Source organism: Drosophila montana, unplaced genomic scaffold (genome assembly GCF_035044405.1).
Source record: "Drosophila montana isolate Dmon_TW-CO22-7 unplaced genomic scaffold, ASM3504440v1 contig_3029_1, whole genome shotgun sequence".
In the NCBI taxonomy this organism is placed as follows: Eukaryota; Metazoa; Arthropoda; class Insecta; order Diptera; family Drosophilidae; genus Drosophila; species Drosophila montana.
The window spans coordinates 840532-863155 of NW_026997904.1; the positions used below are offsets into that span (position 1 = coordinate 840532).

The following is a 22624-nucleotide window of genomic DNA, read 5'->3' on the forward strand; positions in this document are numbered from 1 at the left end:
TAGGCATTGTATCTTGCACAAGATGGATTCGTCAGTTGGTTGGCTGCCAACAGCAAAAGAAATGATGAATTAAAGCAGGCGCACAAGTTTGGCGGATTCACTTTGAGTAGCAGCTGCGTCCCTGCCCCGCGGTTCGAGTGGCGCCATAAAACAAAAGTTCATCATAAGTTTTTTATGCTGATGATGCGACTCAACAAGTTCAAGTCTGAGTATTGCGCCTACATTTAATGTTCTGCATGTCAGACATGCTGCGAGGGGGCTCCGTGACAAAGTTCAATTGTGGGCTGGGCTGCCGCGCTGTTGCTGCTACCTCATCAGTTGCCCTTTGTGTTTGCCAGCAAACGCTCAAGTGGCAGGCAGGCAGGCCAAGTTTCTGTTGCTGCTGTTGCTGCTGCACAACAAGTTCATTCCACTTGGCATTAAGCGGCGGCAACGAAACATCTCAAGAATGCAGCAACTCGGCACTGACAGTGAGACGTGATCTGTTTATAGCTAGGCGGCATTTAAGTGACTGCAAAGTGCAATTGCAGTAGCTGTCTGCCAACTGCCTACATAATTATATAGCTCTGATTACGCAGAAGACACGCATATCAATCAAAACGGGCGACCTTCTGGCAATGTTGTGTAATTTTAAATAAATGCAGTTGAAGTTTTACCAAACTTCTCGTGCACATATCAATAAACTGTAACAAATGAATCTAACATTAAGTATATAGCTGGCTTTCTGGCCTTATCATAAATCGAGCCGCGAACATTGATATTTGACCTTTGATGAGTGCGTGCATGATTGTGCTCAGTGGTGGGGTATGCGTGGGTGGGCGGTGGTATTATTTGTAAGCCCGTAATTACAGCAACATGGCAGCACATACAAAAGCGTGGTACAACAACAACGATAACAACAACAACAACATGAACATGAACAACAGCAACTGGATAACAATAGTTCCTGTCGAAGGAACGTGACACACAAAAAACAAAACACAATTACAACAACAAACATAACGACTCATTGTTAGCCGAGCAGAGCGGGAATGGCGATTTGGAAGGGGTTGAGGAGGGATGGGAGGAGGTACCTACAATACAATACTGCGTCCTCAGAAAGCGCGCACAAGCAACGATGATTGACAGGATATAGACGACCCGAGAGAATAGGAGGCACACAGGCACGCGATGGTTGGGGCCAGGTGGTCAGGGCGTTAATCGAACGCACACACACGTGTATGTGACAAGTTATTCATTACTTTCATTACTCTACACACTCTCAGAGACGTTTATCGATTTGCCTGCCGAATTGTACAAAATGGGTTTTATGCATATTTCATGCGCATTGCTCTCACTTATTGATTGTATAGCACTCCAAGACGCTGCACGCATTTATTTATTGCATCAACATTTAAGAGCATTGCACAAACAAATATATATTTAAGGCTTTTGTCGCGTGCAGATGGCCCTCAATAACCGTTTACACTCGTTAACATATCAAGGACACGCTCTCCGCGCGGTTAACGCGCAACGACTAGCGGCAACAACTGGACTGATTTGATGGGTCTGTCTGCTTGGTTTTTAATTCCCATTACAGGAGCCCGCAGCGCTGGCGCTGTTTTTGTTTATCGCTGCGTTGCGTCCTCATTCCAATTGTTGTTGCTGCTGCTGCTGTTGTTGTTGTCGTTGTTGTTGTTGCTCTTGTTGATGTCGGCATTTTTCGTCGCCAGGATGCGGATGCCGTGCGGCAAAGCAACCCATTGCACTGCCAGTGAAACAGTTGCCATTGTAGAGTCATGCGCACTGTCCACATGGTTGCTGTACGCGCTAAATAACGAAATTATATTAAACAAATATATTAACCTATGTGGAAAACAGTAACAGCTACAGTTCGCAGTTGAATATGTTTTCAGGGCTGCACATTTGAATTCGATAGTTTGCGGCCAATAAGTAAATCGATAGTTTTTGGATAGTCATTGCGATCACGCCAGCGTTGCCACTCAGGGAACACCTGTTGCGCCTTAGTGAGGCTGCGCTCGCTTACAGCTGATCAAAGGTTAGGTAATATTCGTTTCTCTTGTTCTAAAACATCGACGTCGCAATGGCCTTGCGTTTCGTGGCAAAAACGTGCAATACCTTGCTGCAATACAGTGGTAGTCGCCTGCCCGCAGCGGCGCCTTGGAGCCGCACACTAGCGTATTACCCGATAAACGATGCTCTATTTGGCCTCGATGAGGAGCGTCAGAAGCTACGCGAGACTGCCTTCAATTTCTTCCAGAAGGAACTGGCGCCCTATGCCAAGGAAATAGACAAGCTGGATAGCTTCAAGTGAGCAATGAAAAAGTTATACAAAAACTCCTCTTAAGATGTGCACCTGTTCAACTACAGAGATCTGCGCTCGTTCTGGAAAAAGATGGGTGAACTGGGTTTCTTGGGCATCACGGCGGAACCTGAGTTCGGAGGTACTGGTGGCAGCTATTTGGATCATTGCATCATTATGGAAGAGATTTCGCGGTAACTGACCTCATCGAGCCCATTGACTGCTCCCAAAACCAATACATTTGCACTAATTACAGAGCGGCTGGAGGCGTGGCACTTTCTTATGGAGCACATTCCAACCTGTGCATCAACCAACTGACCAAGAACGGCACACCGGAGCAAAAGCAAAAGTATCTGCCCAAGCTGTGCAGTGGCGAACATATAGGTGGCCTGGCAATGTCTGAATCTGGCGCAGGCTCAGATGTCGTCTCAATGAAGCTGCGTGCGGAACGCAAGGGCGATTACTACGTCTTGAACGGTACCAAGTTCTGGATTACCAATGGAGCCGACGCCGAAACCCTGATCGTGTATGCGAAGACAGGCGCAAGTGGTGTCCCAGACAGACATGCGATTACCGCCTTCATCGTAGAGACAGGCTGGGAGGGCTTCAGCGTAGCCCAAAAGCTCGATAAGCTGGGCATGCGTGGCAGCAGCACCTGTGAGCTTGTTTTCCAGGATCTCAAAGTGCCGGCAAAGAATGTGCTGGGTCAGGAGAACAAGGGCGTCTACGTGCTGATGTCGGGTCTGGAATTCGAGCGTTTGGTCCTGGCTGCCGGACCAGTTGGCCTCATGCAGGCCGCCTGTGACGTGGCCTTCGACTATGCCCATCAGCGCAAGCAAATGGGCAAACTGATTGGCGAGTTCCAGCTAATACAGGGAAAGATGGCAGATATGTACACGACTCTGAGCGCATGCCGGAGCTACTTGTATGCTGTAGCAAGATCATGCGATGCTGGCGTCCGAAGCAGCAAAGATTGTGCCGGCGTCATCTTGTACTGCGCCGAGAAAGCCACGCAAGTGGCTTTGGATGCCATACAAATCCTTGGTGGCAACGGCTACATCAATGAGAATCCAACTGGACGCATCTTGCGCGATGCTAAGCTATACGAAATCGGTGCCGGCACCTCGGAAATCAGACGCTGGCTGATCGGACGTGAGCTGAATCAAGAGTACAAGTGAAACGTTTTTATGCCTTGAGCATGGACGCATTTATGGTGGAGTTAATTGTGCATTATTGTGGAAACAGAAGACTATTTGTTGCATTTATTTTTTGTAGGTATTTTTTGTGAAATATATAGATATATAATATCGATTGTTGGATAATAAAAAAACTATTTTGGGTAATTATTTTAAGAAATGTGTGTTATTTAATATTATGGGGTATGTACATATACAGTGAAAGCCCGGTTAAAGGATTCTTCACTGTAATTATATGGTACCCATGCAAGATGGGCAAGAACTTTAAGCTCCGATAAAGGTAGCAATATTATAATGAAGAGACTCTTAATAAAAAATATCCAGTTTTGTATATATATGAAATGTATAATATTTTTCCAAATGCACTGAAATTTTTTCTGCAAAAGATTTTGCTTTTAATGCATATGTGCCACGATAAGCGCCTTGTTCGTCGGGTTTAAATGTGTGGGTAGCTGCAAATGTACCAAACCGAATTCAGCACAACAAGATAGCACGATCAGCAGCTTTACACTTGATTTGCGCTTTGCTCAGTTCACAAGAGTTCAGTTTTCAATAATTGCTTTCATATTTATAAGTGCATGAAAAACAAGAGGAGCAGAATTGTGTCGATCGCGCTCAGATAGGCAGCTCGAAGTCGGCAGCTGAAAATTTTCCATCAACAAATATTATTTCCCATATATTGAAATGGCATTGCGCCTTGTGCTAAATAAAAATTGCAACATTTTGCTCCAACAAAGTGGCCGCCGCCTGTCCGCAGCAACTCCATCGAGCCGCACACTCACCCATTATCCTGTTAACGATGCGCTTTACGGCCTGAATAAGGAACACCAGAAACTGCGAGAAACTGCCTTCAATTTCGCGCAAAAGGAACTGGCGCCCCACGCTAAGGAAATCGACAAGCTGGACAATTTCGAGTGAGTTGCGTGCTTTCAAACAAAAGGGCGACTTTAAGGGGACCCCTTCTAAACTGCAGAGATATGCGTTCGTTCTGGCGCAAGTTGGGTCAACTGGGTTATTTGGGCATTACGGCGGAGCCTGAATACGGCGGTACTGGCGGCAGCTACTTGGACAACTGCATCATAGTGGAGGAAATTTCAAGGTAAGTCCGCTGGAGTCCATTGATAACTTCCAAGAATAATATGTTTGCCCCACGTACAGAGCCTCCGGAGCTGTAGGAATTTCCTATGGCGCACATTCCAATCTATGTGTCAACCAACTGACTTTACACGGAACACCCGAACAGAAGCAACAGTATTTGCCCAAGCTCTGCAGCGGAGAACACATCGGAGGCTTGGCCATGTCGGAGGCAGGTGCCGGCTCCGATATACTGTCAATGAAGTTGCGAGCTGAGCGCAAAGGCGATTATTACGTGCTAAACGGTACCAAGTTTTGGATCTCCAATGGTTCCGATGCGGATACGTTGATCGTATATGCCAGGACTGGAGCAACTGGAGTGCCGGACAGCAAAGCGATAACCGCGTTTATTATAGAGACGTCGTGGGATGGCTTCAGCGTAGCCCAAAAGCTCGATAAGCTGGGCATGCGTGGCAGCAGCACCTGTGAACTTGTTTTCCAGGATCTCAAAGTGCCGGCAAAGAATGTGCTGGGTCAGGAGAACAAGGGCGTCTACATTCTGATGGCTGGCTTGGACTATGAACGTGTGATATTGTCTGGCATTCCGGTTGGCCTAATGCAAGCCGCCTGCGACGTGGCCTTTGACTATGCCCACCAGCGCAGGCAAATGCGTAAGCTGATTGGTGAGTTCCAGCTTATACAGGGAAAGATGGCAGATATGTGCACGACGCTGAGCGCTTGTCGCAGTTATCTGTATAATGTGGCAAGATCCTGCGATGCTGGCGTTGTTTACAGTAAGGATTGCGCTGGAGCTTTACTGTACTGCGGCGAAAAAGTGATTCAAGTCGCTTTGGATGCCATACAAATCCTTGGGGGCAATGGTTACATCAATGACTATCCAACAGGACGAATTTTGCGGGATGCCAAAGTCTGTGAGCTCGGTGCCGGCACTTCGGAGATCAGACGTTGGCTAATTGGACGTCAGTTAAATAAGGAATATAAATAAAAGTTGATAACACTTCTGAAACGGAAGAAACATTACTAGGTTACTAGTTACTAGTAAATGATAAGATAAACCCTGCACAGGTCAAAATTTCCCCCATTTATATGCTTCTTTGTATAAATATGTATATACATCTAAAAATATACTAGCGGGTATACGCCGGCCTTGCCCGTGATATACAATAAATTCTCTCAATCTTTTCAGATTTAGATGCCAAATTGTTCTATAGGCCAAACCAAGAACAAAAAGCCAAACCTTATGAAAATCGGTTGAGTTTTGACCGAATTATGGGGGTGGGAAATTTCGACATATGTCTAAATAGGATACTAGCGGGTATACCCCGGCCTTGCCCGTGGCACATCTAAAATAAAATCTCTCAAAGATATATGAAAATTAGTTTTAAACCGATCGGATGGTTAACCAAGGAGTTTCATACAAACGTTTTTTCCGTACGTGCGGGTGGAATTTCAACAGTTTTATATATAGATATATGTGCATAAATTCCTACATACATGCATCCTTATCAAACCTTCTCCTTATCGAAATCGCCGCCTCCTTCTTGTTAAAGGCGCTGCCTCACTGTCTAAGCGGCCCCGTCCTTATTTAAGGTTGCTTCCCCTTATTAAAATCGCTGCCTCTTGTTAAAGCCGCTGCCTCATTATCAAAAGAGCCGCCTTCTGGTCGAAGCCGCCACCTCCTGGTCGAAGCCACCTCCACCTGATCCTGGTCGAAGCCGCCTCCTCTTGGTCGAAGCCGGCACCTCCTGGTCGAAGCCACCTCCTCCTCGTCAAAGCTGCTGCCTTCTTAAGGGCAGGCTTCAACTTGTGAGGCCTACTTGAATTCATGAGAATCGCATAGGACGACATTCGATAGAAGTGGCATGTCTGGGTCTTGTTTGTATGTTTACATACCTTCATACATACCCACATACAGGCAATCACACATATGAGCATATACGTACATATATGTACTTGCATCCGTTCATATAAATACAAACATACATATTAACGCACATACATGCATTCAAATGCACAAATACATATGTTCACATGCACACATACACACATACATACATACATTCATACATACATACACTTATGCATATATACCAACATTCATAAAAACATAAATATATATACCCACACAAGTACATCATACATACATACATTCAAACATACATACATAAATACATACATACATGCATGCATACAAACATACATACATACGTAGATACATACGCACACACATACATACATACATTTCTTATGTAAGTGTATATTTGTGGTACATTCATGACTCGATGGGTATATATATTTAAGCTTCATGTATGAATGTGAACTCAGGGAAACAAACAATCGTGAAGAGCAGAGTTGAATTCGTTCTGCATTTGTTGTAGTTCATAAGAGATCAGTTTTAACTGCTTGCATGCAAATCTGTGAGTCTGTGAAAAGAAAACAGTAACAGAAGAGCTACAGATATGCACAGATTAGCAGCTCCCCAGCTATAAATAATACAATTCCAACAAACTTTCTCCTTGTAGACCGGAATGTTAATGCGTTTCGTAAACAAAACTTGCAATATTTTGTTGCAACAAAGTGGCCGTCGCCTGTTTGCAGCAACTCCACCGAGCCACACACTCTCCCATTACCCTGTTAACGATGCGCTTTACGGCCTGGATAAAGAACACCAGAAACTGAGAGAAACTACCTTCAACTTCGTACAGAAGGAACTGGCGCCCTATGCTAAGGAAATAGACAAGCAGGACAATTTCAAGTGGGTATCGCAAAATAAATTCAAAGCCGACACTCAGAGCAGTCTTTTCATACCACAGAGATATGCGTTCGTTTTGGAGAAAACTAGGCGAACTGGGCTATCTGGGCATTACGGCGGATCCCGAATACGGAGGCACTGGTGGAAATTACTTGGACCACTGCATCGTTGTGGAGGAAATTTCAAGGTATGTGAATAAATTTTTAACAAAAGTAAGTTTTTCAATATCACCACATTACAGAGCCTCTGGAGCTGTAGGAATTTCTTACGGCGCACATTCGAATATGTGCATCAATCAGCTGTCTATAAACGGAACACGCGAACAGAAGCAACAGTATTTGCCCAAGCTCTGCAGCGGAGAACACATCGGAGGCTTGGCAATGTCGGAGGCAGGTGCTGGCTCCGATGTCCTGTCAATGAAGTTGAGAGCTGAGCGCAAAGGCGATTACTACGTGCTAAACGGAACCAAGTTTTGGATCTCCAATGGCTCCGATGCGGATACGTTGATCGTATATGCCAGGACTGGAGCAACTGGAGTGCCGGACAGCAAAGCGATAACCACGTTTATTATAGAGACGTCGTGGGATGGCTTCAGCGTGGCCCAGAAGCTAGACAAACTAGGAATACGTGGCAGCAGCACCTGTGAACTTGTTTTTGATAATGTCAAAGTACCCGCAAAGAATGTGCTGGGTCAGGAGAACAAGGGCGTCTACGTGCTGATGTCGGGTCTGGACTATGAGCGTGCTGTATTGTCCGGTATACCGTTGGGCCTTATGCAGGCTGCCTGCGACGTGGCCTTTGAGTATGCCCATCAGCGCAAACAAATGGGGAAACTGATTGGCGAGTTCCAGCTGATACAGGGAAAGATGGCAGATATGTACACGACTATCAGCGCGTGCCGGAGCTACTTGTACACTGTGGTGAGATCCTTAGATGCCGGTATGCGAAGCAGCAAAGATTGCGCTGGCGTTCTCTTGCTGTGCGGCGAAAAGGGCACTCAAGTGGCTTTGGATGCCATGCAAATCCTTGGCGGCAACGGCTACATCAATGACTATCCGACAGGACGTATTTTGCGTGATGCAAAACTGTGTGAGATTGCTGGCGGCACCGCGGAGATCAGACGCTGGCTCATAGGACGTCAGCTGAATCAGGAGTACAAATGAAGCGTTGTTAATTTTTAACAGGGGGAAAGGGTGTTAATATTTTAGGGGATACATTTATTATAAACATATTTTTTAGTTTTGTAAATTATATCGGTCCCAAGGTGCAAAATATAAAAATCTGATTGCTTATTGTGAAATTTTGGACTACTCTTAAGATTACCATCAAATTCTTGAATGTATATTGATAAATGTATTCCCTACGATCCTAACGTACCTTCCAAAGTCTGTAAAGTTATTTCCGAGCCATTGGTATTTTTCTAAAATGGGTATTCTGTATTATATATTTTTAACAAAATCAACCATAACTTGCCCATTTCAAGCACTTTTCTAGTGTCCCATATCCAACGGTTAGTCGTTATCCTGCCAATTATCCTGTTGTGGTCTCGTCAAGCGATTTGAATGGGCTAGGACTATCAACTGGCCAAAGGACATAGAAATTGTCTTTGTAGTTACTAAAATATATGAGATCTTTTGCTTTCGGTCTTTTTGCTTGTCGCACGCAATAACTCTGAGGTGAGCCTGAAATTTTTTAATGCAGATCGATGCAGTTGGTCCTTGCGATTCTAACGCGCCAAATCCTTTGAAAATCGTAAAGGATATGGCCGAGTTATGGCAATTTTTCTAAAAATGACATAATTTTTATGGCCATAACTCAGCCAAATCCTGAAGGATATTGGAACGATATACCTTTTTGAACTCGTAGAGAGCAGGACTATCGATTTAAGGATTTTCATAATTCGACAAATGGGTTAAAAAAAGTGGTTGACCAAAAACCGATTCGTTTGTAAAGTCAACCTTTTTTGATGATTTTTTGGAATATCTCGGCCAAATAATGTACGATTTGGTAATTTTATACCATTTTGGAATCGTTATGATCAGTACTATCGACTGGCATCAAAAAAATAAAAATCTAAATTTTGACCCAAATCAACAAAATGGCAAGGGGTTACATCACGTTTTTTCTTAAATTCGGGGTCGGTTCGAAAATCAAAACTTTTTTGATGATTTTTATTGAATATCTCGGGTAAATATTGGTAGATTTTAAAATGTTATACCTTTTTGAATTCGTAGGGATCCCTACTATCAAACTGCATTCAAACATTTTAAAAATCGATGGGTTAAAAAAAGTGGTTGACCAAAAACCGATTCGTTTGTAAAGTCAACCTTTTTTGATGATTTTTTGGAATATCTCGGCCAAATAATGTACGATTTGGTAATTTTATACCATTTTGGAATCGTAAGGATCAGTACTATCGATTGGCATCAAAAAAATAAAAATCTAAATTTTGACTTAAATCGATAAAATGGCAAGGGGTTACATCACGTTTTTTCTTAAATTCGGGGTCGGTTCGAAAATCAAAACTTTTTTGATGATTTTTATTGAATATCGCAGGTAATTATTGTCAGATTTTAAAATGTTACACCTTTTTGAATTCGTAGGGATCCCTACTATCAATCTGCATTCAAACATTTTTAAAATCAATGGGTTCAAAAAAGTGTTTGACCAGAAACCGATTTGTTTGTAAAGTCAACCTTTTTTGCTGATTTTTTGGAATATCTCGGCCAAATAATGTCCGATTTAGTAATTTTATACCATTTTGGAATCGTAAGGATCAGTACTATCGATTGGCATCAAAAAAATAAAAATCTAAATTTTGACCCAAATCAACAAAATGGCAAGGGGTTACATCACGTTTTTTTCAAATTCGGGGCCGGTTCGAAAATCAAACCTTTTTTGATGATATTTATTGAATATCTCAGGTAATTATTGTCAGATTTTAAAATGTTATACCTTTTTGAATTCGTAGGGATCCCTACTATCAATCTGCATTCAAACATTTTAAAAATCGATGGGTTCAAAAAAGTGTTTGACCAGAAACCGATTTGTTTGTAAAGTCAACCTTTTTTGATGATTTTTTGGAATATCTCGGCCAAATAATGTCCGATTTGGTAATTTTATACCATTTTGAATTCGTAATGATCAGTACTATCGACTGGCATCAAAAAAATAAAAATCTAAATTTTGACCCAAATCAACAAAATGGCAAGGGGTTACATCACGTTTTTTTCAAATTCGGGGCCGGTTCGAAAATCAAACCTTTTTTGATGATTTTTATTGAATATCTCGGGTAAATATTGTCAGATTTTAAAATGTTATACCTTTTTGAATTCGTAGGGATCCCTACTATCAATCTGCATTCAAACATTTTAAAAATCGATGGGTTAAAAAAAGTGGTTGACCAGAAACCGATTCCTTTGTAAAGTCAACCTTTTTTGATCATTTTTTGGAATATCTCGGCCAAATAATGTACGATTTGGTAATTTTATACCATTTTGAATTCGTAATGATCAGTACTATCGACTGGCATCAAAAAAATAAAAATCTAAATTTTGACCCAAATCAACAAAATGGCAAGGGGTTACATCACGTTTTTTTCAAATTCGGGGCCGGTTCGAAAATCAAACCTTTTTTGATGATTTTTATTGAATATCTCGGGTAAATATTGTCAGATTTTAAAATGTTATACCTTTTTGAATTCGTAGGGATCCCTACTATCAATCTGCATTCAAACATTTTAAAAATCGATGGGTTCAAAAAAGTGTTTGACCAGAAACCGATTTGTTTTTAAAGTCAACCTTTTTTGATGATTTTTTGGAATATCTCGGCCAAATAATATCCGATTTGGTAATTTTATACCATTTTGGAATCGTAAGGATCAGTACTATCGATTGGCATCAAAAAAATAAAAATCTAAATTTTGACCCAAAACAACAAAATGGCAAGGGGTTACATCACGTTTTTTTCAAATTCGGGGCCGGTTCGAAAATCAAACCTTTTTTGATGATTTTTATTGAATATCTCGGGTAAATATTGTCAGATTTTAAAATGTTATACCTTTTTGAATTCGTAGGGATCCCTACTATCAATCTGCATTCAAACATATTAAAAATCAATGGGTTCAAAAAAGTGTTTGACCAGAAACCGATTCGTTTGTAAAGTCAACCTTTTTTGATGATTTTTTGGAATATCTCGGCCAAATAATGTACGATTTGGTAATTTTATACCATTTTGGAATCGTAAGGATCAGTACTATCGATTGGCATCAAAAAAATAAAAATCTAAATTTTGACCCAAATCAACAAAATGGCAAGGGGTTACATCACGTTTTTTCTTAAATTCGGGGTCGGTTCGAAAATCAAAACTTTTTTGATGATTTTTATTGAATGTCTCGGGTAAATATTGGTAGATTTTAAAATGTTATACCTTTTTGAATTTGTAGGGATCCCTACTATCAATCTGCATTCAAACATTTTAAAAATCGATGGGTTAAAAAAAGTGGTTGACCAGAAACCGATTCGTTTGTAAAGTCAACCTTTTTTGATGATTTTTTGGAATATCTCGGCCAAATAATGTACGATTTGGTAATTTTATACCATTTTGGAATCGTAAGGATCAGTACTATCGATTGGCATCAAAAAAATAAAAATCTAAATTTTGACCCAAAACAACAAAATGGCAAGGGGTTACATCACGTTTTTTTCAAATTCGGGGCCGGTTCGAAAATCAAACCTTTTTTGATGATTTTTATTGAATATCTCGGGTAAATATTGTCAGATTTTAAAATGTTATACCTTTTTGAATTCGTAGGGATCCCTACTATCAATCTGCATTCAAACATTTTAAAACTCGATGGGTTAAAAAAAGTGGTTGACCAAAAACCGATTCGTTTGTAAAGTCAACCTTTTTGATGATTTTTTGGAATATCTCGGCCAAATAATGTACGATTTGGTAATTTTATACCATTTTGGAATCGTAACGATCAGTACTATCGATTGGCATCAAAAAAATAAAAATCTAAATTTTGACCCAAATCAACAAAATGGCAAGGGGTTACATCACGTTTTTTCTTTAATTCGGGGTCGGTTCGAAAATCAAAACTTTTTTGATGATTTTTATTGAATATCTCAGGTAATTATTGTCAGATTTTAAAATGTTATACCTTTTTGAATTCGTAGGGATCCCTACTATCAATCTGCATTCAAACATTTTAAAAATCGATGGGTTAAAAAAAGTGGTTGACCAGAAACCGATTCGTTTGTAAAGTCAACCTTTTTTGCTGATTTTTTGGAATATCTCGGCCAAATAATGTCCGATTTGGTAATTTTATACCATTTTGGAATCGTAAGGATCAGTACTATCGATTGGCATCAAAAAAATAAAAATCTAAATTTTGACCCAAATCAACAAAATGGCAAGGGGTTACATCACGTTTTTTCTTAAATTCGGGGTCGGTTCGAAAATCAAAACTTTTTTGATGATTTTTATTGAATGTCTCGGGTAAATATTGGTAGATTTTAAAATGTTATACCTTTTTGAATTTGTAGGGATCCCTACTATCAATCTGCATTCAAACATTTTAAAAATCGATGGGTTAAAAAAAGTGGTTGACCAGAAACCGATTCGTTTGTAAAGTCAACCTTTTTTGATGATTTTTTGGAATATCTCGGCCAAATAATGTACGATTTGGTAATTTTATACCATTTTGGAATCGTAAGGATCAGTACTATCGATTGGCATCAAAAAAATAAAAATCTAAATTTTGACCCAAATCAACAAAATGGCAAGGGGTTACATCACGTTTTTCTTAAATTCGAGGCCGGTTCGAAAATCAAACCTTTTGTGATGATTTTTATTGAATATCTCGGTAATATTGTAGATTTTAAAATGTTAACCTTTTTGAATTCGTAGGGATCCCTACTATCAATCTGCATTCAAACATTTTAAAAATCGATGGGTTCAAAAAAGTGGTTGACCAGAAACCGATTCGTTTGTAAAGTCAACCTTTTTTGATCATTTTTTGGAATATCTCGGCCAAATAATGTACTGATTTGGTAATTTTATACCATTTTGGAATCGTAAGGATCAGTACTATCGATTGGCATCAAAAAAATAAAAATCTAAATTTTGACCCAAATCAACAAAAAGCCAAGGGGTTACATCACGTTTTTTCTTAAATTCGGGGTCGGTTCGAAAATCAAAACTTTTTTGATGATTTTTATTGAATATCTCAGGTAATTATTGTCAGATTTTAAAATGTTACACCTTTTTGAATTCGTAGGGATCCCTACTATCAATCTCGGCCAAATAATGTCCGATTTAGTAATTTTATACCATTTTGGAATCGTAAGGATCAGTACTATCGATTGGCATCAAAAAAATAAAAATCTAAATTTTTACCCAAATCAACCAAATAATGTCCATTTGGTTATTTTACATCACTTTTGGTTCGTAAATCATACTGTGGATTGGTATCGAAAATCAAACATCTAAATTTTGACCCAAATCAACAAAATGGCAAGGGGTTACATCACGTTTTTTCTTAAATTCGGGGTCGGTTCGAAAATCAGAACTTTTTTGATGATTTTTATTGAATATCTCGGGTAAATATTGTCAGATTTTAAAATGTTATACCTTTTTGAATTCGTAGGGATCCCTACTATCAAACTGCATTCAAACATTTTAAAAATCGATGGGTTAAAAAAAGTGGTTGACCAAAAACCGATTCGTTTGTAAAGTCAACCTTTTTTGCTGATTTTTTGGAATATCTCGGCCAAATAATGTACGATTTGGTAATTTTATACCATTTTGGAATCGTAAGGATCAGTACTATCGATTGGCATCAAAAAAATAAAAATCTAAATTTTGACCCAAATCAACAAAATGGCAAGGGGTTACATCACGTTTTTTTCAAATTCGAGGCCGGTTCGAAAATCAGAACTTTTTTGATGATTTTTATTGAATATCTCGGGTAAATATTGGTAGATTTTAAAATGTTATACCTTTTTGAATTCGTAGGGATCCCTACTATCAATCTGCATTCAAACATTTTAAAAATCGATGGGTTAAAAAAAGTGGTTGACCAGAAACCGATTCGTTTGTAAAGTCAACCTTTTTTGATGATTTTTTGGAATATCTCGGCCAAATAATGTACGATTTGGTAATTTTATACCATTTTGGAATCGTAAGGATCAGTACTATCGATTGGCATCAAAAAAATAAAAATCTAAATTTTGACTTAAATCAGCAAAATGGCAAGGGGTTACATCACGTTTTTTCTTAAATCTCGGTTGTCAGATTTAAGAAATGTTACACCTTTTTGAATTCGTAGGGATCCCTACTATCAATCTGCATTCAAACATTTTAAAAATCGATGGGTTAAAAAAAGTGTTTGACCAGAAACCGATTTGTTTGTAAAGTCAACCTTTTTTGATGATTTTTTGGAATATCTCGGCCAAATAATGTACGATTTGGTAATTGTATACCATTTTGGAATCGTAATGATCAGTACTATCGATTGGCATCAAAAAAATAAAAATCTAAATTTTGACCCAAATCAACAAAATGGCAAGGGGTTACATCACGTTTTTCTCGTTGAATATTTTGGAGGTCAGGTTTCGAAAATCATGTAACTTTTTGATGTAGTGATCTTTATACCATTTTGAATATCGTAAGCGATTGGTAAATCGATTGGCTCAGAAAAATTGATTCGTAAAAGATTTTGTTAAACTCACGAGGCACAATTTTTTAAATGAGGGTTAAATTTGGAAATTCCGTAAATAATGTGATTTTATTGATACCAGGAATTCGTAAGCTATCCCTACTATCAATCTGCATTCAAACATTTTAAAAATCGATGGGTTAAAAAAAGTGGTTGACCAGAAACCGATTCCTTTGTAAAGTCAACCTTTTTTGATCATTTTTTGGAATATCTCGGCCAAATAATGTACGATTTGGTAATTTTATACCATTTTGGAATCGTAAGGATCAGTACTATCGATTGGCATCAAAAAAATAAAAATCTAAATTTTGACCCAAATCAACAAAATGGCAAGGGGTTACATCACGTTTTTTCTTAAATTCGGGGTCGGTTCGAAAATCAAAACTTTTTTGATTATTTTTATTGAATATCTCGGGTAAATATTGTAGATTTTAAAATGTTATACCTTTTTGAATTCGTAGGGATCCCTGCTATCAAACTGCATTCAAACATTTTAAAAATCGATGGGTTAAAAAAAGTGGTTGACCAGAAACCGATTTGTTTGTAAAGTCAACCTTTTTTTGATTTTGGTACATGATTGTACAGATTTTGACACCTTTTTTCGGATCGTCACGTGTATTTATTGAATATCTCGGGTAAATATTGTCAGATTTTAAAATGTTATACCTTTTTGAATTCGTAGGGATCCCTACTATCAATCTGCATTCAAACATTTTAAAAATCGATGGGTTAAAAAAAGTGGTTGACCAGAAACCGATTCGTTTGTAAAGTCAACCTTTTTTGATGATTTTTTGGAATATCTCGGCCAAATAATGTACGATTTGGTAATTTTATACCATTTTGGAATCGTAAGGATCAGTACTATCGATTGGCATCAAAAAAATAAAAATCTAAATTTTGACCCAAATCAACAAAATGGCAAGGGGTTACATCACGTTTTTTCTTAAATTCGGGGTCGGTTCGAAAATCAAAACTTTTTTGATGATTTTTATTGAATATCTCGGGTAAATATTGGTAGATTTTAAAATGTTATACCTTTTTGAATTCGTAGGGATCCCTACTATCAAACTGCATTCAAACATTTTAAAAATCGATGGGTTAAAAAAAGTGGTTGACCAGAAACCGATTCGTTTGTAAAGTCAACCTTTTTTGATCATTTTTTGGAATATCTCGGCCAAATAATGTACGATTTGGTAATTTTATACCATTTTGGAATCGTAAGGATCAGTACTATCGATTGGCATCAAAAAAATAAAAATCTAAATTTTGACCCAAATCAACAAAATGGCAAGGGGTTACATCACGTTTTTTCTTAAATTCGGGGTCGGTTCGAAAATCAAAACTTTTTTGATGATTTTTATTGAATATCTCGGGTAAATATTGGTAGATTTTAAAATGTTATACCTTTTTGAATTCGTAGGGATCCCTACTATCAAACTGCATTCAAACATTTTAAAAATCGATGGGTTAAAAAAAGTGGTTGACCAGAAACCGATTCCTTTGTAAAGTCAACCTTTTTTGATCATTTTTTGGAATATCTCGGCCAAATAATGTACGATTTGGTAATTTTATACCATTTTGGAATCGTAAGGATCAGTACTATCGATTGGCATCAAAAAAATAAAAATCTAAATTTTGACCCAAATCAACAAAATGGCAAGGGGTTACATCACGTTTTTTCTTAAATTCGGGGTCGGTTCGAAAATCAAAACTTTTTTGATGATTTTTATTGAATATCTCAGGTAATTATTGTCAGATTTTAAAATGTTATACCTTTTTGAATTCGTAGGGATCCCTACTATCAATCTGCATTCAAACATTTTAAAAATCGATGGGTTAAAAAAAGTGGTTGACCAGAAACCGATTCGTTTGTAAAGTCAACCTTTTTTGATGATTTTTTGGAATATCTCGGCCAAATAATGTACGATTTGGTAATTTTATACCATTTTGGAATCGTAAGGATCAGTACTATCGATTGGCATCAAAAAAATAAAAATCTAAATTTTGACCCAAATCAACAAAATGGCAAGGGGTTACATCACGTTTTTTCTTAAATTCGGGGTCGGTTCGAAAATCAGAACTTTTTTGATGATTTTTATTGAATATCTCGGGTAAATATTGTAGATTTTAAAATGTTATACCTTTTTGAATTCGTAGGGATCCCTACTATCAATCTGCATTCAAACATTTTAAAAATCGATGGGTTAAAAAAAGTGGTTGACCAGAAACCGATTCGTTTGTAAAGTCAACCTTTTTTGATGATTTTTTGGAATATCTCGGCCAAATAATGTACGATTTGGTAATTTTATACCATTTTGGAATCGTAAGGATCAGTACTATCGATTGGCATCAAAAAAATAAAAATCTAAATTTTGACCCAAATCAACAAAATGGCAAGGGGTTACATCACGTTTTTTCTTAAATTCGGGGTCGGTTCGAAAATCAAAACTTTTTTGATGATTTTTATTGAATATCTCAGGTAATTATTGTCAGATTTTAAAATGTTATACCTTTTTGAATTTGTAGGGATCCCTACTATCAATCTGCATTCAAACATTTTAAAAATCGATGGGTTAAAAAAAGTGGTTGACCAGAAACCGATTCGTTTGTAAAGTCAACCTTTTTTGATGATTTTTTGGAATATCTCGGCCAAATAATGTACGATTTGGTAATTTTATACCATTTTGGAATCGTAAGGATCAGTACTATCGATTGGCATCAAAAAAATAAAAATCTAAATTTTGACCCAAATCAACAAAATGGCAAGGGGTTACATCACGTTTTTTCTTAAATTCGGGGTCGGTTCGAAAATCAAAACTTTTTTGATGATTTTTATTGAATATCTCGGGTAAATATTGTCAGATTTTAAAATGTTATACCTTTTTGAATTCGTAGGGATCCCTACTATCAATCTGCATTCAAACATTTTAAAAATCGATGGGTTAAAAAAAGTGGTTGACCAGAAACCGATTCGTTTGTAAAGTCAACCTTTTTTGATCATTTTTTGGAATATCTCGGCCAAATAATGTACGATTTGGTAATTTTATACCATTTTGGAATCGTAAGGATCAGTACTATCGATTGGCATCAAAAAAATAAAAATCTAAATTTTGACCCAAATCAGCAAAATGGCAAGGGGTTACATCACGTTTTTTCTTAAATTCGGGGTCGGTTCGAAAATCAAAACTTTTTTGATGATTTTTATTGAATATCTCGGGTAAATATTGGTAGATTTTAAAATGTTATACCTTTTTGAATTCGTAGGGATCCCTACTATCAAACTGCATTCAAACATTTTAAAAATCGATGGGTTAAAAAAAGTGGTTGACCAGAAACCGATTCGTTTGTAAAGTCAACCTTTTTTGATCATTTTTTGGAATATCTCGGCCAAATAATGTACGATTTGGTAATTTTATACCATTTTGGAATCGTAAGGATCAGTACTATCGATTGGCATCAAAAAAATAAAAATCTAAATTTTGACCCAAATCAACAAAATGGCAAGGGGTTACATCACGTTTTTTCTTAAATTCGGGGTCGGTTCGAAAATCAAAACTTTTTTGATGATTTTTATTGAATATCTCGGGTAATTATTGTCAGATTTTAAAATGTTATACCTTTTTGAATTCGTAGGGATCCCTACTATCAATCTGCATTCAAACATTTTAAAAATCGATGGGTTAAAAAAAGTGGTTGACCAAAAACCGATTCGTTTGTAAAGTCAACCTTTTTTGATCATTTTTTGGAATATCTCGGCCAAATAATGTACGATTTGGTAATTTTATACCATTTTGGAATCGTAAGGATCAGTACTATCGATTGGCATCAAAAAAATAAAAATCTAAATTTTGACTTAAATCAGCAAAATGGCAAGGGGTTACATCACGTTTTTTCTTAAATTCGGGGTCGGTTCGAAAATCAAAACTTTTTTGATGATTTTTATTGAATATCTCGGGTAAATATTGGTAGATTTTAAAATGTTATACCTTTTTGAATTCGTAGGGATCCCTACTATCAAACTGCATTCAAACATTTTAAAAATCGATGGGTTAAAAAAAGTGGTTGACCAGAAACCGATTCGTTTGTAAAGTCAACCTTTTTTGATCATTTTTTGGAATATCTCGGCCAAATAATGTACGATTTGGTAATTTTATACCATTTTGGAATCGTAAGGATCAGTACTATCGATTGGCATCAAAAAAATAAAAATCTAAATTTTGACTTAAATCAGCAAAATGGCAAGGGGTTACATCACGTTTTTTCTTAAATTCGGGGTCGGTTCGAAAATCAGAACTTTTTTGATGATTTTTATTGAAAATCTCAGGTAATTATTGTCAGATTTTAAAATGTTATACCTTTTTGAATTCGTAGGGATCCCTACTATCAATCTGCATTCAAACATTTTAAAAATCGATGGGTTAAAAAAAGTGGTTGACCAAAAACCGATTCGTTTGTAAAGTCAACCTTTTTTGATGATTTTTTGGAATATCTCGGCCAAATAATGTACGATTTGGTAATTTTATACCATTTTGGAATCGTAAGGATCAGTACTATCGATTGGCATCAAAAAAATAAAAATCTAAATTTTGACCCAAATCAACAAAATGGCAAGGGGTTACATCACGTTTTTTCTTAAATTCGGGGTCGGTTCGAAAATCAAAACTTTTTTGATGATTTTTATTGAATATCTCGGGTAAATATTGGTAGATTTTAAAATGTTATACCTTTTTGAATTCGTAGGGATCCCTACTATCAAACTGCATTCAAACATTTTAAAAATCGATGGGTTAAAAAAAGTGGTTGACCAGAAACCGATTCCTTTGTAAAGTCAACCTTTTTTGATCATTTTTTGGAATATCTCGGCCAAATAATGTACGATTTGGTAATTTTATACCATTTTGGAATCGTAAGGATCAGTACTATCGATTGGCATCAAAAAAATAAAAATCTAAATTTTGACTTAAATCAGCAAAATGGCAAGGGGTTACATCACGTTTTTTCTTAAATTCGGGGTCGGTTCGAAAATCAAAACTTTTTTGATGATTTTTATTGAATATCTCGGGTAAATATTGGTAGATTTTAAAATGTTATACCTTTTTGAATTCGTAGGGATCCCTACTATCAAACTGCATTCAAACATTTTAAAAATCGATGGGTTAAAAAAAGTGGTTGACCAGAAACCGATTCGTTTGTAAAGTCAACCTTTTTTGATCATTTTTTGGAATATCTCGGCCAAATAATGTACGATTTGGTAATTTTATACCATTTTGGAATCGTAAGGATCAGTACTATCGATTGGCATCAAAAAAATAAAAATCTAAATTTTGACCCAAATCAACAAAATGGCAAGGGGTTACATCACGTTTTTTCTTAAATTCGGGGTCGGTTCGAAAATCAGAACTTTTTTGATGATTTTTATTGAATATCTCAGGTAAATATTGTCAGATTTTAAAATGTTATACCTTTTTGAATTCGTAGGGATCCCTACTATCAAACTGCATTCAAACATTTTAAAAATCGATGGGTTAAAAAAAGTGGTTGACCAGAAACCGATTCCTTTGTAAAGTCAACCTTTTTTGATCATTTTTTGGAATATCTCGGCCAAATAATGTACGATTTGGTAATTTTATACCATTTTGGAATCGTAAGGATCAGTACTATCGATTGGCATCAAAAAAATAAAAATCTAAATTTTGACCCAAATCAACAAAATGGCAAGGGGTTACATCACGTTTTTTCTTAAATTCGGGGTCGGTTCGAAAATCAGAACTTTTTTGATGATTTTTATTGAATATCTCAGGTAATTATTGTCAGATTTTAAAATGTTATACCTTTTTGAATTCGTAGGGATCCCTACTATCAATCTGCATTCAAACATTTTAAAAATCGATGGGTTAAAAAAAGTGGTTGACCAGAAACCGATTCGTTTGTAAAGTCAACCTTTTTTGATCATTTTTTGGAATATCTCGGCCAAATAATGTACGATTTGGTAATTTTATACCATTTTGGAATCGTAAGGATCAGTACTATCGATTGGCATCAAAAAAATAAAAATCTAAATTTTGACTTAAATCAGCAAAATGGCAAGGGGTTACATCACGTTTTTTCTTAAATTCGGGGTCGGTTCGAAAATCAAAACTTTTTTGATGATTTTTATTGAATATCTCGGGTAAATATTGGTAGATTTTAAAATGTTATACCTTTTTGAATTCGTAGGGATCCCTACTATCAAACTGCATTCAAACATTTTAAAAATCGATGGGTTAAAAAAAGTGGTTGACCAGAAACCGATTCCTTTGTAAAGTCAACCTTTTTTGATCATTTTTTGGAATATCTCGGCCAAATAATGTACGATTTGGTAATTTTATACCATTTTGGAATCGTAAGGATCAGTACTATCGATTGGCATCAAAAAAATAAAAATCTAAATTTTGACCCAAATCAACAAAATGGCAAGGGGTTACATCACGTTTTTTCTTAAATTCGGGGTCGGTTCGAAAATCAAAACTTTTTTGATGATTTTTATTGAATATCTCGGGTAAATATTGGTAGATTTTAAAATGTTATACCTTTTTGAATTCGTAGGGATCCCTACTATCAAACTGCATTCAAACATTTTAAAAATCGATGGGTTAAAAAAAGTGGTTGACCAGAAACCGATTCGTTTGTAAAGTCAACCTTTTTTGATCATTTTTTGGAATATCTCGGCCAAATAATGTACGATTTGGTAATTTTATACCATTTTGGAATCGTAAGGATCAGTACTATCGATTGGCATCAAAAAAATAAAAATCTAAATTTTGACCCAAATCAACAAAATGGCAAGGGGTTACATCACGTTTTTTCTTAAATTCGGGGTCGGTTCGAAAATCAGAACTTTTTTGATGATTTTTATTGAATATCTCAGGTAATTATTGTCAGATTTTAAAATGTTATACCTTTTTGAATTCGTAGGGATCCCTACTATCAATCTGCATTCAAACATTTTAAAAATCGATGGGTTAAAAAAAGTGGTTGACCAGAAACCGATTCGTTTGTAAAGTCAACCTTTTTTGCTGATTTTTTGGAATATCTCGGCCAAATAATGTACGATTTGGTAATTTTATACCATTTTGGAATCGTAAGGATCAGTACTATCGATTGGCATCAAAAAAATAAAAATCTAAATTTTGACTTAAATCAGCAAAATGGCAAGGGGTTACATCACGTTTTTTCTTAAATTCGGGGTCGGTTCGAAAATCAAAACTTTTTTGATTATTTTTATTGAATATCTCGGGTAAATATTGGTAGATTTTAAAATGTTATACCTTTTTGAATTCGTAGGGATCCCTACTATCAAACTGCATTCAAACATTTTAAAAATCGATGGGTTAAAAAAAGTGGTTGACCAGAAACCGATTCCTTTGTAAAGTCAACCTTTTTTGATCATTTTTTGGAATATCTCGGCCAAATAATGTACGATTTGGTAATTTTATACCATTTTGGAATCGTAAGGATCAGTACTATCGATTGGCATCAAAAAAATAAAAATCTAAATTTTGACCCAAATCAACAAA

The 22624-nt window shown here is 36.8% G+C and overlaps 3 protein-coding genes across 3 annotated transcripts in view; all 3 read left to right on the top strand.

The window, feature by feature from the left end:
- The window catches only part of LOC135430535 (isovaleryl-CoA dehydrogenase, mitochondrial-like), a 32206-nt gene extending 23561 nt beyond the window's left edge, over positions 1–8645 (top strand). The window contains exons 2-4 of the mRNA XM_064685241.1: positions 7116–7348; positions 7407–7532; positions 7587–8645. Coding sequence (XP_064541311.1) covers positions 7122–7348; positions 7407–7532; positions 7587–8508 — 1275 coding nt within the window. The 5' untranslated portion in view covers positions 7116–7121 and the 3' untranslated portion in view covers positions 8509–8645. The remainder of the gene's footprint in view (positions 1–7115; positions 7349–7406; positions 7533–7586) is intronic.
- On the top strand, positions 2011–3658 carry LOC135430553 (isovaleryl-CoA dehydrogenase, mitochondrial-like). Its single transcript, XM_064685257.1, has 3 exons — positions 2011–2310; positions 2371–2496; positions 2559–3658. The coding sequence occupies exons 1-3, from the start codon at positions 2084–2086 to the stop codon at positions 3478–3480; spliced, it is 1275 nt and encodes a 424-aa protein (XP_064541327.1). The 5' UTR covers positions 2011–2083; the 3' UTR covers positions 3481–3658.
- Positions 4183–5578, top strand: LOC135430555 (isovaleryl-CoA dehydrogenase, mitochondrial-like). The gene is made up of 3 exons (XM_064685260.1): positions 4183–4412; positions 4472–4597; positions 4657–5578. The coding sequence occupies exons 1-3, from the start codon at positions 4183–4185 to the stop codon at positions 5576–5578; spliced, it is 1278 nt and encodes a 425-aa protein (XP_064541330.1).
- Positions 8646–22624: the final 13979 nt, after the last annotated feature.

Excerpts from the sequence above, each read along its gene's own strand:
- LOC135430553 (XM_064685257.1), top strand. The coding sequence starts at position 2,084 with ATGGCCTTGCGTTTCGTGGCAAAAACGTGCAATACCTTGCTGCAATAC. Across the intron at positions 2,311-2,370 it reads GACAAGCTGGATAGCTTCAA|AGATCTGCGCTCGTTCTGGA; the intron begins GTGAGCAATGAA and ends GTTCAACTACAG. Across the intron at positions 2,497-2,558 it reads ATTATGGAAGAGATTTCGCG|AGCGGCTGGAGGCGTGGCAC; the intron begins GTAACTGACCTC and ends CACTAATTACAG.
- LOC135430555 (XM_064685260.1), top strand. The coding sequence starts at position 4,183 with ATGGCATTGCGCCTTGTGCTAAATAAAAATTGCAACATTTTGCTCCAA. Across the intron at positions 4,413-4,471 it reads GACAAGCTGGACAATTTCGA|AGATATGCGTTCGTTCTGGC; the intron begins GTGAGTTGCGTG and ends TCTAAACTGCAG. Across the intron at positions 4,598-4,656 it reads ATAGTGGAGGAAATTTCAAG|AGCCTCCGGAGCTGTAGGAA; the intron begins GTAAGTCCGCTG and ends CCCCACGTACAG.